This window comes from Pezoporus occidentalis, unplaced genomic scaffold, assembly GCF_034315485.1.
Source record: "Pezoporus occidentalis ecotype Australia unplaced genomic scaffold, CSIRO_AGI_Poc_V1 ctg359, whole genome shotgun sequence".
Lineage (NCBI taxonomy): Eukaryota > Metazoa > Chordata > Aves > Psittaciformes > Psittacidae > Pezoporus > Pezoporus occidentalis.
This window is the reverse complement of record NW_026915581.1, coordinates 34,821-51,892: the sequence shown is the minus strand read 5'-3', so window position 1 is coordinate 51,892 and position 17,072 is coordinate 34,821. Positions and strand designations below refer to the sequence as shown.

General features: G+C 40.0%; 1 protein-coding gene and 1 long non-coding RNA gene across 5 annotated transcripts; one reads left to right on the top strand and one right to left on the bottom strand.

Annotated features, from left to right (window-relative positions):
* Positions 1-2,695: 2,695 nt before the first annotated feature.
* On the top strand, positions 2,696-14,117 carry ATRIP (ATR interacting protein). 4 transcript variants are annotated; one of them, XM_062630662.1, is made up of 13 exons: positions 2,697-3,136; positions 3,381-3,463; positions 4,693-4,863; positions 5,501-5,616; positions 5,921-6,081; positions 7,284-7,379; positions 8,145-8,274; positions 8,703-9,431; positions 10,075-10,217; positions 10,797-10,888; positions 11,771-11,854; positions 12,100-12,349; positions 13,689-14,117. In XM_062630662.1, the coding sequence occupies exons 1-13, from the start codon at positions 2,749-2,751 to the stop codon at positions 13,754-13,756; spliced, it is 2,511 nt and encodes an 836-aa protein (XP_062486646.1). In that variant the 5' UTR covers positions 2,697-2,748; the 3' UTR covers positions 13,757-14,117. The 4 variants fall into 4 exon arrangements, with proteins under 4 accessions (XP_062486647.1, XP_062486646.1, XP_062486645.1 ...); XM_062630661.1 differs by having other exon boundaries at positions 3,378-3,463; XM_062630664.1 differs by lacking the exon at positions 2,697-3,136 and adding an exon at positions 3,155-3,290 and having other exon boundaries at positions 3,378-3,463.
* On the bottom strand, positions 10,713-16,324 carry LOC134169816 (uncharacterized). Its single transcript, XR_009967018.1, has 2 exons — positions 15,811-16,324; positions 10,713-10,998 (listed from the first exon to the last, which is right to left on the bottom strand). It is a non-coding gene; the product is annotated as an uncharacterized LOC134169816 (long non-coding RNA).
* Positions 16,325-17,072: the final 748 nt, after the last annotated feature.

The following is a 17,072-nucleotide window of genomic DNA, read 5'->3' as shown; positions in this document are numbered from 1 at the left end:
GCTGCTCTGCACATCCAATAAACAAACTGCTCCTTTACTCAGTAGGTTCACAAACTCATCTTTGAGCAGGAACCTCCGGCCAAGCCCTGTGGAGGTGCCACCCACATAATTCATACTACAGACTAGATGGCAGTTACATAATGCCTGCAACAACTACTACACATAACAACCTTCTTTCACAGAGAATACTTTAAGTCATCAACTCAAACTTACTTTGTTGTTGTTATTCTGTTCATCTGCAAGTCCTTTCGTTAGCAGGAACCCCTGGAGTAGAAGAAAATAGTATCTTAGCTTACCTTATTAATTTTTTTAATAACTATCTTAAAAAATGAAGTGTGTGGAAGCATTCTATCATTCCATTTTTCTTCAGCTAGAGGAAAAGGATAAGGGAAAGCTGAAGCTATATCACACAGTATGCTGTTATGTAAAAACAGTAATAATAATGATAGCACTAGCCTATTTCTTTATGTATTAAAAAAAGCAGCATTAAGACCAAACATAGTCTAAATCAAGTTCATTTTCAATTACTTAAATTAAGCTTGTTACCTGTCTCTATAAACATAGATGACAAACAGAGCACTAGAACCTGCAAGAAGAGGTTTTAAACAGAACAAGCAATTCTATTTTCATTCTATCTCTGAATCATTTCTTTCTAAGCATCTAATCAAATAAATTCCTAAAAGGAAGAATTACCTTTTCTTTATTGTTAGAACACAATGACATGAATTACACTCCCATTGAAGAAAAAGAGTATTTCCAAATATAAATAATGGTACCACCAATGATGTAAGCATCAAATCGCTCCATAACTTTCCAAGCTTGGTATAGAAATTAATAAAAATATAACTTCTTAGAAAAACAAAAAGAAATCCTTAAGTTAATACCTCAGAACTAAAGTGACACAAGTGGTGTGCTCTAGGAAACTGCCCCTTTTATCCTGATGAGATGCAGCAATCCCACCTGCTGAAGTTCAGAGGGATCACCTGCTGTCACTCTAGCAGAGAACGTGGGATGAGCCAGCACAGCTGACAGCATTGACCCTTAGGGATTTCTTTTGGCTTCACTGGCTTATCAGAGGCTACCGCTGCTTATGCCAGAGCAGTGCATTGATAAAGCAAACTACAGTCTAGTCATTATTTAAGCTTTTCTGCATATAGAGGGAAACAGAGAAATGAACAAGAGAAATCAGAATTCTGTGAAAGCTTTGGAAATATACTAACAGCACATTGTTTCTCAAAGGCCACCAGGGGATTTGTAAACTGATTTATAGCACTGAAAATTGTTATTAACCCTGTTTTTAAAATGTGCTGCAAGGCTATTGTCTAGTCTAAACTTGAAAAGTTTACCAACATAGCTGGGAGCTCACAGGAGGTAATGCTTTATTTTTGTAATGGGCTGTTCTAAAGACTCAAGTATTAGATTAGGAGTGGTCTTCTATTAGAGCAACTAATGCAATTTAAAAAAAAAAGAGAATGACAACACCCCTTTGAGTCTGCAACAGAACGTTAGAGTACTTCCTGGTTTCTGTAAGTGTTGAGTTGGTTGAGTTGGAGTAATTTCCTTTCCTTACAGTCTCGTGTCTCACATTCCCCTGGGGAATAAACAAAACCACCTGCATGTCTGCGGCCTCCTGTCCCACCACAGCTGCCAGAGGAAGCCCATGCAAGGAGGAAGGAGCAGCGATGGCTGCCAGCACAAGAAGAGGTGTCTGCAGGGGTTTTCTGTGAACCTCTGCTGGGGAGGTAGGCACCCAGCAGCCTGACAACCCTGCCCAGCAGGTTCTGCTCATGACATCACTAACCTGGCCTTGCTGAGCGATCACAGGACCACAGAATCATTCGGGTTGGAAGGGACTTTGGAGATCATCCAGTCCAACCCCCTGACAAGGCAGGGCCACCCAGAGCAGGTTACACAGGAACATGTTGAATGTCTTGAGAGAGGGACACTCTACAACCCCCCTGGGTAGCCTGTGCCAGTGCTCTGCCACCCTCAAGGTCAAGAAGTTCTTCCTCATGTTGAGGTGAAAGTTCTTGTGCTTTAGTTTATGGCCACAGCTCCTCGTCCTGTTGCTGGGCACCACTGGAAAGTCTGACATCATCCTCCTGGCACCCACTTTTGAGATACTGATCTGCATTAATAAGATCTCCTCCCAGTCTGCTCTCCTCTAGCCTAACCAGGCCCAGCTCCTGAGATCTCTCCTCATGGGAGAGATGCTCCGGACCCCTCACCACCCTTGTGGCCTCCAATGGACCCTCTCCAGCAGCTCCTTGTCTGTCTTGTACCAAGGAGCCCAGCACTGGACACAGTTCTCCAGACGCGGCCTCACCAGGGAGGCGGGGGGGAGTTCACGCTGTCATGACGCCAGTGACGGCTACACGAGGCGCAGGTGCCGCCACGCCGCAGCTCAGCGTTACGTCAGCAGGCCACCCCCTCAACGCGACGGGATATGACATCACCGTCTAACGCTCTGACGTCAGCAGCCCGTCCCTCAAGCTGCTAACAGAACAAACTTCCCCGCTCGCGCCTGTCCGCGACCCGGCCGGACGGCCAATCAGCGAGCCGCTTACAGCGCAGGTGGCCGCTGCCAATCGCTGCGCGCCGATGTTCGGTTTTGTCCCCCGGGAGTCGTTGAAGTCCCTGCCGCGCTCCCATTGGTCTGAGGGAAGCTCTGCCCGGCAGTGATTGGCGCGCGACGTGGAGCGCGTTGGCGCTGTCCGCGGCGGTTCCGGTGCCCGGTGCATCCGTGCCATGGCTGCCCAGCCCCAGCTCGGGCCGCGGAAGCGGAGCGGCCCGGTGCTGTGCGGGGAGGGCTGGGCCGGAGCCGCAGCCGCCCTTCCGGCCATGGCGGGCTTTGGCGGGGCCCTGGAGAACGGCTTCCCGCCGTACAAGCGCCCCAAGAGCGCGGGGCCGGCGGGGCGCCACGAGGGGCCGGGAGATCTCTTCGGAGACAGTGACGACTTTACGGCGGACGACCTGGAGGAGATCGACATCTTGGCTTCTCAGGCGCTGTCCCCGGAGGCCGCCACCGGACCCCCGAAACACGAGTGGGGCGGCTTCGGACCGAGCGGCGCCGAGCGGCGGGTGGCGGCGGGGCTGCCCCGGAACGGAGCTCCCGCAGCGGGGAGGAAGCTGCCAGGTCGGTGTGTCCGTGCGGCCTGGCGGTGTGGCTAGAGCACGGGTGTGATCTCCTTAAGGGTTGATAGACAAGCGCTAAAGCAGAGTTACGTGGTGACGAGACGCGTGCGGTTTACCTATTTGTAGTGACAGTATAATTCTTATGATACTCAGAGGTGTGTAACAGTAAATAATATGTTCAGTCATTGCTGATATACATACATCATCCGTGCTTCAGAACGGATCTTGGCTTTTTTCTGCAGCAGGAAGCAGTACAGAAGATAGCCTGGTGAGAGATGCCTTCCAGTTCGAAGTCCTGCAAACGCAGCATGAAGAAATTAAACAGAAGGTCAGCAGTTCTTCCCCCCTTTCCAAATATGACATATTTTTTATAAGGTTAACTGAAAGGTGGGATAAGTTCGGTTCCGAGTATTTAATTCTTATTGTTGACTAGTAATGTTTGAAATCCATGGATCTATTAAAAGCATAGTACTAGAAACAGCTCTAGTAGTATTCAATATGAGAGCAACATTTTATTTCTTGGTCATTTTGGGTTATCAAATACTAATTTTTACCTGTTTCCCCTTAAATGAGTTCTCCTTTGTCCTGTCACCTAGCCAGCACCTTGTTCTGTGAAACTTAAAGATTTCAGAAAATGATTTATAAATTGTGTTCTGTTACTTATATGATGATCCCTTATGGAATGGGGAAGAAATAGATGCAGAAAAGTAAGAAGGTGCAAATGCCCACGCTAAGTCCATCCTTTTTTTGGCAGACAGCTTAAGAAGAATATAAGACCTGAGCAAGTTTATGATTTTTACGGGAAAAGTCCTTTACCCTCTGGTAAAATTTCATGTAGGTAGTTCCTGATCCAGAAATATTACATGTGTATTTAGTTTATAGTGTATTCTTTCATCACCCTTACCTCTGGTGTCTGAATCTTTCCCAGCTCTTTTATATCCTTTACTGTGGAAGCTCCTACCTGTACACCACGTTCAACATGGGGGTGAACCATAACTTTATACAGTGGGGTAGAGGTGTATTTCTGCCCTTTCTCCACGCTTTCCTTGAGTAACAATTGTATTCTCCCTCCAAAGTCTTGTCTCTGAGTGAGATGGTTGTTCAGAAAGTATTAGAGACTATATATGTGGTGAAGATACAGTCTGGGGGTGGTAGCTTGTCTGAGGACAGCATGCTTGTTGGCTGCCATGCTAGTGAAGTATTATCATCATTATCATCCAAACAATGAATAAATTATTGATGTGAGTAGAATATTTACCAAAAAAAAGAACATAATCACAGAGAAGGGGAAGGAAAAGGATGCTCTCTGACAGGTACTACAATGGCATATGAAAATGTGCCTTTGCTGTCATTTTATAATTCTGTTAGAAAAAACAGTAGCTGAGCATGATTTAACCAGGAAAAGATTAGAAGCAACATTGCAGAATTTGTGCACTGGGCTACAGGAAAATTTTTCTCTTTAGAAAGTATAAATATACCTGATTTTTGACCCATATGATGATATAAATACCTGCTTCTGGTTATATGCATCTTCTGATGAAATGCATCTGCTTGCAGCTGAAAGAAATGCAGGATGAAATTCTTACTAAAAATGGAGAAATTAAAATTTTGCGTGACTCGATGCAGCAGATGGAGTATGCTATGGAGGAACAGAAAAGATCATACATGCTATTGGAACAGCAAAAATCTCAGATCTTAAGTGAAAAAGAAAAAGAGTTCTCCAAAAAGGTTTGTAACTGTGTCAATTACCTGCATGTCACATGCAGAAGCTAATTTTATGACTTAGTATGACAGATCATCTAGCAAAGGAAGAACAGTTGTGTGGAATTTCCAAATTATATATGCTTCCTTCATCTAGAAGAAAGCATTTGTAAGAATCTGCTGCAGGTTTTCTTCTGTCAAAATGAAAGTAAAATTCAAGTGGTAGAGATTTTCATTTACTTTTATTTGTTGTTTAAGCAATCCCAAGAACATTAAAATTGGAATGTATTTTAAAGTGAAAAAAAGCAACAGAACATGCTTTATAACTGATCAGAGTGCTATTCCTGTTGCAGTCATTTTTCTGAAAGCCCTGAAGAGACAGTGGCTGCCTTTGTCCTGTTTACTCTGCTGTTAATGGCCTCACTGTAGTAGTGCTCTGCGTGGCACTTGTTCTGTCTTCACAAGTCATATGCTTCTTGCCTGAACTTCTGGTGTTTGGTTCTAAGGTAGTATTAGTTGCACTGGCATACATAAAAATGGAGATCTGTGCAGGGTTCACAGTAAGTAGATGGTAATCTTGAAATCTTACGGTAATTCTAGTTGCTTGGCAGTTATGACACCTCTGAATTATTCAGTAAAACTGTCTTTTTAATTCCTCTTTCAGTTGCTGTCATTACAGTCAGAGCTGCAGTTCAAAGATGCAGAAATGAGTGAATTAAGAACACAACTTCAGAAGTGTGAAAGAAATAAGCATGTTATTCAGACAGTTTTAACACCAAGGTAGGAGCTTTGGAAAATGAGTTTGTGTTCCTTTTTTACAATATGTGTGCTTAAACTATTGAAGAGGTTTTCTTTCTTCATGTAACTTTTAGCTCCATTGTCTTAAAAAAACACAACTTAAAAAGTCTGTTGACCTCTGTGGATTTTGCTCACAAAGAGCTTTCATTGCATTTGTGACAAACCTGCGGAGAGTTAATAGTGAAGTACCTTTCAAACATCGATGCAAACAGATCCTTGTTTATTGCTTAGTAAACTAAATACAAAAGAAATACTGATTGATTCTAGTGTTTGATTTCTATTTTAGCCCTAAAAAGAACTTTGCAATACAAGCAACACCAGAAGGATGTTCTGTGCCGCCTGAAAAAAGATCTTTTCCTACAAAGGCATCCTTCAGTGCTGAAATGTCTGCTAGACCATCGTGTTCTTCAGGAAATCTGATTGCCCCAAGTACTTTGATCAAAGAAGGTAAACATGTATGCAACTTGCAACATTTTTAGCTGCATCTGAACATTCTGCCTTAGATAAGGAGTTTTATACTATGTGACTGAACGGTTTCAGTAAGTTTGATGTAGAGAAAAACAAACACGTATTTGTTACATTTTGGTTTTGCTTAAATTTCTTTCCTTTTTATACCAGTTGGCATGAAATAGCTGACTGAAATTTGCATTAAGATCATTTTGATTCACACCCTGTAATGCCTATGTACCAGATGCAAAGATGGCAACAAGGAAGTGGCTACTGGCCATCGTAAAAACTTCCATTTATTATATGATGAACTGAAATACTCAGATTGTTAATCTGCTTTTCTCTTTGGTTAGTGAAGATCAGGAAATGATTTGCCTATTTCTTGAATTTGTCTGTTAGTCAGCTAATACATTTTTTGTGTTCTTGTGGTTTTCGCTTTAAAGCTGGCCTTTAGGGGGAGTTTATTTTAAAGGGTACATACTTAGCCATATTGAAAGAAGCAACTGAAACAGTACACTCATTTCCTCTTTTATGTAATTCTCACAAAGGTGTATCTTGAAATTAATTGAGTAAAGCTTAAGAAATTAATATATTCATGTATTTGAAGATTGCTATTATATGAAGCAAAATTGTGGGGCCATGTTTCTGATGTGAAATAATAAATGGGAAAACATTTGGGTATCATCAACTAATCCTTAGAGGAGGAGTCATGAAAAATCTGAGATGTTACTGTCAGTTACAGTATTCAGTCTTAAATTGGATCAGCACTATGAACTCTATCAAAAAGAAAAATACAGTAGCCTTAAAGCATTAGTATTGCTACTTATTCAGCCTCTTGACTATTCATTACGGTAACAACACTCAGTGTGCCTCTGTTAATCTCTACTCGTGGGAATTCAACTTAAGGTATTGGGGATTTTTCTAAAACAAAAGTTGAGAGCAATAGCACTGAACAATCTGGAACATCTGACAGTAAAGCTGAAATTTTATTCACTCCTCTAATTTAATTTGGGGAGCAATTCTACTTCATACAGCTTTTACTATTGTTTTGACATATTTGAGTTATACCAGTTTTTTACTGGTCTGCTGCCTGTTTTCTTACTCTGTAACAGCTGTGGCTAACAGAATGTGGGTAAAGGATAGGCACAGATACATAAGAAATGTAGTTCTCTTATTTGACTCATAATAACTGTTTGTTTTAGATAGTAAGATAACCCATCCTGAAGTATTACCCCTGAAGTATGAAGCTATTGGAAAAAATGGTTCCTACAACTCTGTACCTAAACGAAACACACAAGGTAACTTAATTTTGTTCATATAGAAATAGTGAGCATCTCTGTAGAGCAGCTTCGTTGCCTTGACTAAGCAGTATTGTGCTGAGAAGCCTGCTACGTACAGTGCCACTGCACAGTAGACAGTGGTGTTTAGATAGTCACTGTTTAACATTGTGACTTTGCAGTACAACACTTCAGATTATATTATCTTGTATCCCAACAACATTCTTACATTGTTACTTTAAGAAAAAAGTTTGCCTGGATTTGGTTTTTGCTTTATGGAAGGATACAGATCAAAAGGCAACTTATTACAGGCTAGTTCTTCCAGCATTAATATATTACACTTTTTATTGTAAACCAGTATAAAAACAGAAAAAATGCACCTTTTGTTTTGGTTTTTGTTTTAAATGCCATTTACAACCATCAACACTAGGAATTCTGCAAGGTACTATTTTATTTCCAATGCAGAATTGCGTCATGTAATTTTAATGTCTCAACTGGAACATGGAGAGCAAATCATCAGGATAACTGAAATATACAATTACCTGGCTTGAGCTGTTTTGATAATACTGGATTGTAATTAAAGTACCTCTAAGTATAGTTTGGTTAATTTTCAAGTCATAAATTCATTTTTCTGGAAATCATTCTCTTGCAGAGAAGATGATTTGTAATGGAAAAGGTATTTTGAGGTTGAGATCACTATAAATAAGGTTAATAATTTGAAAAATCATGGTTTTACTGTTGTTGACATGGTAAAGCTACTCCAAAGCTATTTGTGCATCCTTTCAGGTTCTATCTTACTAAATGCACTGATGAAACAGCCCATTGTCCCTGGGTCATTACTAGGACTCTGCCATCTCCTTAGCAGTAACTCTGAGCCTCTACCTGGAGCTGCATTGCAGCTCAACTATTTGGATACGTAAGTTTTACTTATTTTTGTTAAATTGCATGTGACATGTTCTTAGGATAGTGGCATTCTCTATACTGAGAAATGCTTATTCACAAAGGATAGCTCATTCCTTTTGTTACATGCTGTTTTGCTTGGACCATTCAATTTGGAACATCATGATCATCATATATACTAAACAGGGACAACACTTAAGTGATAAACTGGGTTAATTATGTAATTAATGGATCATTATATACATAATAATTATATACCAGGTGTCAAGGAGTAGGTTGGGTTTGTATTCTTTTCCCCAGTTTACATTTTCTTTTGGAAAGACATCTCTTGTTACTCTCTCGCCTTTCCATTATTTGATTCAGAATATGAGTAACTCAAATTCCAACTATGTTCTCTGCCTTTTCTTCTGAAGTCTTTCCCTTTTTTCAACTTTATTTGGATAGGAAGTCCACACACCTACCCAGTAGCAGGACAACTCAAGAAGAAATTGCTGGTCGTGGATCCTTGCAAGAAGCTCAAAACCTTGCTGTAACAGGATTGAACTTGATTGCTATGGATGGAGGATTATCTGAAGGAGGCCAAACAGAAAGCCAGACAGAGTTGCATGTCACACACTGCAAGATCCGAGGTGCTGTGCACCTCTTGCCCTTGGTAGAACACCATATTGGTGCATACTGTCAAGCAGTACAACTGGCAGACAAGCCAGTAAATGGTTCTTGTGGAAACCATTCAGCTGCTTCTTCCAGAGCCAACACAAATATGGTGTCAAGTAAGGAGGACTTCAGGTTGCCTCTTGAAGAAACTACAGTTATATCACTGGGTATTCTTTATTATTTGGCATTGTATAGCTGGGATGTAGTCCACTTGTTGCTATCTACTGAAGCGGAAGAAAGTGCTGCTGCTGGAGATGAACAGGTTTCCAAGATGGACAAAAAGGTGTTGCATGATAACCAGTGTGATGATAAAGAAGATACCAGGACACAAGGAGGGCTGCCTGTAGCTCCACAGGATGCTCCCAATAATGATCAACCTCAACATTCCTTATTTAAAAAGCTGCTTCAGGTTTTAGCTTTTTCTGCTGCAAAAGGCTCCCAGACTGACAGGATACTGAACCAAAGCCTAAAGGTTTTGGTGAAATTAGCTGAAAATGCAACAATGGACTTGCTAATAATGTAAGTCAGCAATAGGTTTACAATTATTTCAGACTGCTGTCTAGCAATTTTTATTCCCTGTTGAAACTAATTTGTACAGATGACAGCAGAAGTTTTGATATGTACAAGAGAATTTTCAGATCACCTTTGAGAAGCAGTTGAGGATCTTTCTACTGCCTTTGCTGCTAATGAATATGATAACATTACTCATGATCTGTAACAAGATTTGCTGATGACATTTATATGAAGCAGATCTGTTGCCTCATTGCATAGCCATCACCTGAAAGTCAGAAAACTTCTTAAGGCCATATGCAGTTGATCAGAGTATCTGTAACATTCATTTTGGGTTTTTCAAGATTGCTGGGAGACGCATAAGGAATGAAAGCACATGGTCTCATTCTGGTAGGTAAAATGCCACTCTCAAAAGTGAGACATTTAATTTGCTAATGGTCTGATATACACAACCATAGTATCAATTGCAGAATGACTGCCAAATGTAACTGAACATGGTTTTCAGTATACATTTTATGTATGACACACAAATTGGGATCAGGTATGTTTTGAATGACTGAAAAGGCACACATTCTGATGATGTGTACAAGAAATAGTGTCTTTTCAACCTGTCAGTGCATTTCCCATTTCTAACTCTTGTTTTCTTTTGAAGTTTTCAGCAGTTACTGAGTAGCCAGATACTGCTCCATTGTCTCTGTCCAGAGACCCCTTTGCCTGCTGTCCTTTTGACCGTGAGACTGTTGTCTATTCTTGCTCAACACCATACACTGATTGTTCAACTTTGTTCTCATTCAGGTAAAAGACTTCATTACACAGATAACTTACCAGGTGAACAGTAGTTAGCATGACTAAAAGCAGTGCAAACAGGCCTCGCTCCAAAGTGTTAAAAGCCCAAATAGTCTCCTATGTTACCTGAAAACTTTAGTGTTTCAGTTATTTTTTGAAGAGTATTATGTCTTGTAGTATATGTCTACATACAGTGCTTTTATACCCATGTCAATTTTTAAAACTACTTTCCAGATTAATATTTAATGTTGATGAGGGGGGGGAAAAAAGGCTTTTGAAGGAGTTTTGAAATTTATCTGCATGCATGATACCACCGAGTTTAGGGATTCCAGTACTCTTCATGACAAGTAGTTTTTGTCCAATTCCTTATGAATGAAGGTCTGTATTACCACAAACGCGTTTATAGAGTTTAGGGATACTGATTTCTTCAGCACCGCTTAAGATGTCTGAAGTTAAGCAAGAAGTTGAGCCTGTATCACAAGTCCCAGCATAGCACTTCATGTATTTTCTGAAATGTTGTCTTGTTTAGGATAAAATTTAGTTTTGTCACACAAAGTGTGACTAGTTACAAAGTTATCTCTGTTTTAGACACCTGCCTTCTTCTTGCCCTGTACATGTATATTACATCAAGACCAGATAAATCAGCATCTGAAATGCTTTGGCTTCAGCTGGAACAAGAGGTAACCAACCTCTGCTGCTTGTTCATATGCTTTTTCCTGCTGTCTCCAGCTGGGGGAGTGGGAGGAGCAGGGGAGTGCACAAATGGTCTGAAAACAAGTTCTTTCTCCAACTAAAATAGAACAGAAAGTACTGGCTTGCAGTAAGGGATTACACTGATTTGCAAGAGTAGCTGCTTGAAACTGAATCAGTAACTGGTCAAGAGAACATCAGTCATAACAGTTAAGTCACTGAAAGAGGAAGAAAGATCCTCAGATGGCTGTAAATATTCAACACTAAGCTTTATTTTGCTTTTAGATTGAGTAAAAGGAAGCAAGATCTATAATTCATTTTGACTTGATTAATTCTAAACTGTATCTTATGAGTTACTACATAGAAAAGGCAGTCTTAGCAATTTAGGATTATATTAATTGTATTCAGTGGAAATACTGGCTTTTTTATATATAGAAAGAATAGCTTTTAAACTTGTACTGTTTGTTCTGGCAGTGGTGACTTCTTTGAGGTTCTACTACTTGTTCTGCTCCTGCTCTCATTTGAAAGAATTTTCAACCATTTTCATTATACCCCTACCTACATTGTTATATTCAGTGTAAACATTATTTGTATGAAGTAAATTAAGGCCCAGTGCACCTCACTAGCCTTCCTCATCAGGAAATTGAAAGAAGTTTCTGTGCAGAGGAAATTCTATGTTTTTTAAAGTTTTACAGGGAAAAAATTTGAACATTTTTTGGGGGGGGGATACAGATCAACTGTTAAGAAAAAACAAGAATGTGTGAAGTTAATAATGAAATGTCATGTCTACGTACCTTTATTTGCAGTCTTGTTTGCTAATTCTGCAGAACTCCAGTACTCATTATAATGCACTCTGTATGTTTTTGTAACAGACAGTTAGACTCCTGACAAGGTTTATGCGGAGTTCCAGTCCAGCAGTTTTATTACCTGGTACAGAGTGCCAGTGTAATCTTGAGGTATGTCACTACAATGGCTGAGTTTACTGAGAACTTTTAAGGTACTCAATGCTAAAACAGCTTTTTGTCCATTTTTTTTAGCTAAAATGAAAGAGAAATGTACTGTACTTTAAAGGAGGCCACCTTCTAGGACCCTTGCTTTTGCCTGCTAGACAGTATTTTGAAATTTGGAAGTTTAATTAGTAAAGTTCATAATGAATTAAGCTTTCAGCTACTATAACTTTATTGAGGCACTTCTCTTGCAGGTGGTTAAGGCACTAATTATAATGTTACACAGACAGTGGATGAAGATTAGAAGATCTGAGAACAGCTTGTGTGCACATAAGGAACAAATTATTCAGTTTTTACGGGATGCTCTTTTACTCTTGCACAGCCTATCTCAGAAAGATAAACTGTTTCATGAACACTGTTTGGAAGTTCTCCATCAATATGACCAAGCCATGCCGGGCATAAGAGCAATTCTCAGAAAGACTCAAAAGTTGAGTGCTTGTGAAGGTAAAACAACCTAAGTGGTAATCTGGCTTTTTTACATGCTTCAGAAATAGAAATTCCGCTTCTGTCCCTTTCCTCATTTAACAAGTACAACCTACCAAATACCATGGATGTTTGTTGCTCAGACCTTTGATTCATAGTCTAGTGCTTCTCAATCTTCATTATACTGAATCACTACTGCACTATTCTTTAATAGTTTTCTTGTTCTTCTCTCCATAGAGATATGCCCCTACTATCTGATCCAACAAAATCCCATACTCCAACTCTTTTTAGTAAAGCAATCTGCACTATATATTACCTTACTAAAAAAAAAAAAAAAGTCATTATTTCAAGTCTCCAAATAGCATTACACCTTCTCCCTGCAACTGTATTGTTTCCCCACCACTCCACTCATCCTTAACATCTTTCTTCCTTTTCTCTCTTCTACCCACAACATTCCTCCACTACTCGGAAATCTTCTCTAGCCCATGTCCATCAGGACTTGCCCCTTGCTTTGCACTGTTCTGGTGTCCATTTCCTAGACAGAGCTACTCCTGTGAAATTGCCTCTTCTCCCTGTACCTCAGTTCCCTTTCTTTGTTCACTCATGGCATTATTTACATGTATGTTGTAGAGCTGATGAGAAGTTTGTGCTCTTTCATCAGTAGATGGGTTTGCTACAAGATACCAGATAAGGTATCTGGTCTTGTTAAGAGCCAGAGTGATAAATCCTTCATTGTCAGTGTACGTATTGCATAAGTAAGGCAGGTGATGCAAGCATGCCACTATTAGTTACAGTGATCTCTCTGGAGATGCCAAAGAGTATGCCAAGTATGGGCTCTACTCTGATTGCTTAGAGTATTCCAAGGTTTTCTAGAACTTTGCCAAACACCTTGTCTGGTTATGCTTGGGAAGGATCCAAAATGGCATAACAGCTTGGGAATTTGGGGAGGGTGATGCAGTCATATGCCTACAACCCTGTAGTCTGCATTTGGGTTCTTCCTTTCAAACATAAAATACCATGCTTTTGTCCTAGTGACTTAAAAAAAAAAAAATCAGTGAACAAAAATTAGTTTTAAACTTAGTTGCAAAATAATAATGTACTATTTACTGATTTTCCACTAATAGATAAATTTAATGACTGCCCAAGATAGTTCTCTCCTTTAACGCCTGAAAAGGCATTAAAGAGGGGGGAAGTTTGTATGACAAAATGCATATGAAGACCTGTTTTGCATGAAACCTTGATAAAGGTTTGCTGTAGCCTTCTACAGTCAGTATGTTTTAAAATGCAAACAGATACCAGATGTAATTACACTGTATAAAGTAGGTAAATGACTCTGAAACATGATTTGTTGTTCTTGCAGAGCTGATTTTGGATGAATTGTATCCTCCTGAGCCAGAAGCAGAAGAGCAAGGAATGGATTCCAGATAGCTAACATCTAGCAAAGATCTCTGTCCTTCCTCATCTAAATCATAATCATTGCTACTGTAAATCTGAAAATCCAGTCATCTGTTTTATTAAGAGATAATCTAAAGGCTGCACTCAAATGCAGCACAACTAAGGCATTTCTTTGTTGTGATTATTTAAGTGCCATCTAAACCTAGCTGAATGCTCTAAGAATTATACTGCAATGTACTGTTTTGCTGTACAAACCCACTCAGTGGCTTATGACCAGTTCTATTTATGAAAGTATTTTGAACACGCTTGTTTATTTGTAGCTGTAGCACTTTCTTGCTTGACTTCCAGGTTTTTCATGTTGATATTAGTAAACAGTTTACTGTGATTTTAAAAACCTTTCTACAAATAACTTCTAGTTGGCAGCTCAGTTCTGAGCAAGAAATTCAAAGCCTTGTAGTGATCATCTGAGTTCATAATTTCTCAATTTCATGGAGCTACTGAAAGAAGAACTATTGGTCAGATGCCCAAACAAAAAATAATAGAATTTGCTGTTTTAAAAACCTACCTGTCCTGGTGGAAGAGAAAGACGGTAATGCTGAGGAAGGCGTTCTGTCTTACTCGGCAAGAGAAAGATGTCCAGAATGATCGGGGTTTTTGGTTGTAGTATCTGGATAGGCACCACAGCGAAGATGAAGGAGCATCACACTGACTGGAATACAGCACTGAAGATGGGAGGAAGAACTGTTGCTATACCCTTTCAAGGGCCAGAGCTCCTAGGTATAAAACTTCACTCCTTCCTCCCACAACACAGCCTAGGGCTAAGCCTCCTTCCCTTTGAGCAACAGCTCGCAGAGCTCCCCCAGGCATATCGTACTTGTTTCTGTACAGCACAAACTGCCAACTACTTCTCAGGAACAGGTTTCAAGTCCCTTGTAGCAGCCTGGAGAACTGCCATTTTCCTGCTTAACTGCAGCCAGGATGGATGTTCAGGCACATAACAGCAAAGCCTTCTAAGTTTGTGTGCTTGCATGGGAATAACCCTAGAAGTGCCACCAGGGCACTGGACAAGACATGCTACAGAAGTTTCAGTGTGACATAAACCCATTTGCCTTGTTCACTTTTTAAAAAAACACACACATCATTCCGCCCCCAAAAAACCCAACCAAAACCCACAGCATTTCCTGGACTTCAGGATTAGACAGAAGAGCTTGAGAATGTCAGGTAAAAGCCCCTTCCTTCCGGAAACCCAAAATGAAGGTAATTCTTTAAAAATAGCCCTATGAACACAAGCAGGGGTAAAGCAGATCTGGCAGCCTGCTGTTAGTGGCAAACTTAAAACGTATAGTTACTATATCCCAAAATTCAGTGATTTGCCATCACCTTTCAGCTGTTCTATGCTTTTCTCACCATCTAATTTCTCTGTACATAATTTGAGTTTATGGTGATAACATGCATTTAAACCTGTTTATTGGGTGAGTAGACCAAGTGAATTTGGACAAAAACCAGCTGAGGAATCCCAAAGTGTTGAAGCAATCCAGTTATAAAAACTTGGTTTCAGAAATTCCCAACCTCATCTAAAGGGCGTGTATATTGCAGCTCGGTAAAAGGGAGAAGTGTATTACTGCTAAGCTTCATACAGACAGAAGTGTTACATGTGGAAAAAAATGCTAGGAAAATACCCCTAGCTTTTCCCTTCTGACACTGCATCCCCTCCCATCCACCCACTCTTAACAGACAACACCCTAACCAGTACATCTACACTTACCTTATTTCCACTTTTGACTTCAAAGTGGTATAGCCTAGGCTATATACAACCACTATACACAACACTATATACAAACACACAAATCCCTACACTGTCACCAGTAGAAATTATAACAACATCATAGTACAAAATTAAACCATAGCTTTTAAAAATCAAGGCATTTTCTGTAACTGAAAAGTTCATGCTCTTAAGGAAAAACTAGGCTGCACTCCTCAAGAGAATGGGCAGACAGGTATGCATACAGAGCTGCCATAATTCATTATTTGTAAAGCCATTTACAGAGACCAATCTTTTGTCAGGATTATTGCAAGATTATACTGACCTTCAGTAATTCTTCCCTTTTTACATTCTCTTTCAACTTTTTCTTGGCATTAAAGAGACCCGATAGCATGTGCAACAGTTGATCATCCCCTGAAAAACCCAAAGCATTTTTACAGATTATGGGACTACTGGTTTGCTATCTTCATGACCTAAAAACAACAGAACTCGGACTGTTCTTATCAGACACTCCTTGAACAATCCACGGCATAGTAGCTCTTTTTTTCAAGGCCAGTAAGCATTTTCCCAACATGTTACAGGTAAGCTGTGCCTCTCTTAACTGAGGAATTTACTCGGGCATCAAGCACAGCTACAGGGCTGAATAATGAAGTATTGAGCAACAACACAAGTCGTGTTCTATGCATGATTATCACATTCCTCAGTCAGTAGCAGCCACCTATTTTCTTGCCCATGGGGATGGCAACTCCAGCTCCCACTCTGCTAAGCACTTTCCTCCTCCAGGAAATGAGGAGACGGGACTAAAGCCAGGCAGAAGCTGGATGAAGAAAGCAGTCACCATTTCTCAGGCAACTTTATGCAAAAAGGAGGACAACAGCCTTCCTGACATGTATTTTAACACCTACAGACAGTAGCCCTTGACCAGTTGTAGCACAGGAAAAGGTATCTGTGTTGCTAAGCATCTTCCCGTGGTGATCCAAGAACCTGAGGTACTGCATGGATTCAAACACACAGCAGTTTATTTCTACTAAAACTAGATACAGAATACAGTAAATGATGCATCATGGACTAAAATATTTAGGGAATTTGCACCTTATTAAGGCGTTACCTTAATAAGGTAACACCTTATTTTCTACAACTCATAGAATCATTGAAAAGTAGAGATTGTAAGGGGCCTCTGTAGATCATCTAGTCCACCCCTCAGTCAAAGCAGACTTTCAGAGAAAACTGGTTTGTGTCAGGTCAGGCCTCAAAATACCTTTTTATAAACCAAGGTGTAATAAGACAAATACAAAATACCTCATCATGCAGCATGCAACGTCTGACCAGAATTGGGTTTATTCACATTAATCCCACTCGTGTGAACTACTGCTTAAGAAAGTTTAGCCTGTGCTAGACTATTAAAACAGCAAGTTATTTTAACTACTGAATAATGTGTATATAGTATCTTAAAGTGGAAGACTAATGAGTCAGGGGCATGAATGCAATCTTTCATAAGAATTTTTTTCAGAACTATTGAAAATTCAATTAGGCTTCAGTCTCCACTAGCAAAAGTGATATTCATGATATAAGGTTACTGAAAGTATA

Bases quoted from the DNA above. Each gene is read 5' to 3' on its own strand.
- ATRIP (XM_062630661.1), top strand. From the start codon at position 2,749: ATGGCTGCCCAGCCCCAGCTCGGGCCGCGGAAGCGGAGCGGCCCGGTG. The intron at 3,137-3,377 runs GTCGGTGTGTCC...TTTTTTCTGCAG, and splicing joins AGCGGGGAGGAAGCTGCCAG to CAGGAAGCAGTACAGAAGAT. The intron at 10,218-10,796 runs GTAAAAGACTTC...TCTCTGTTTTAG, and splicing joins TCAACTTTGTTCTCATTCAG to ACACCTGCCTTCTTCTTGCC.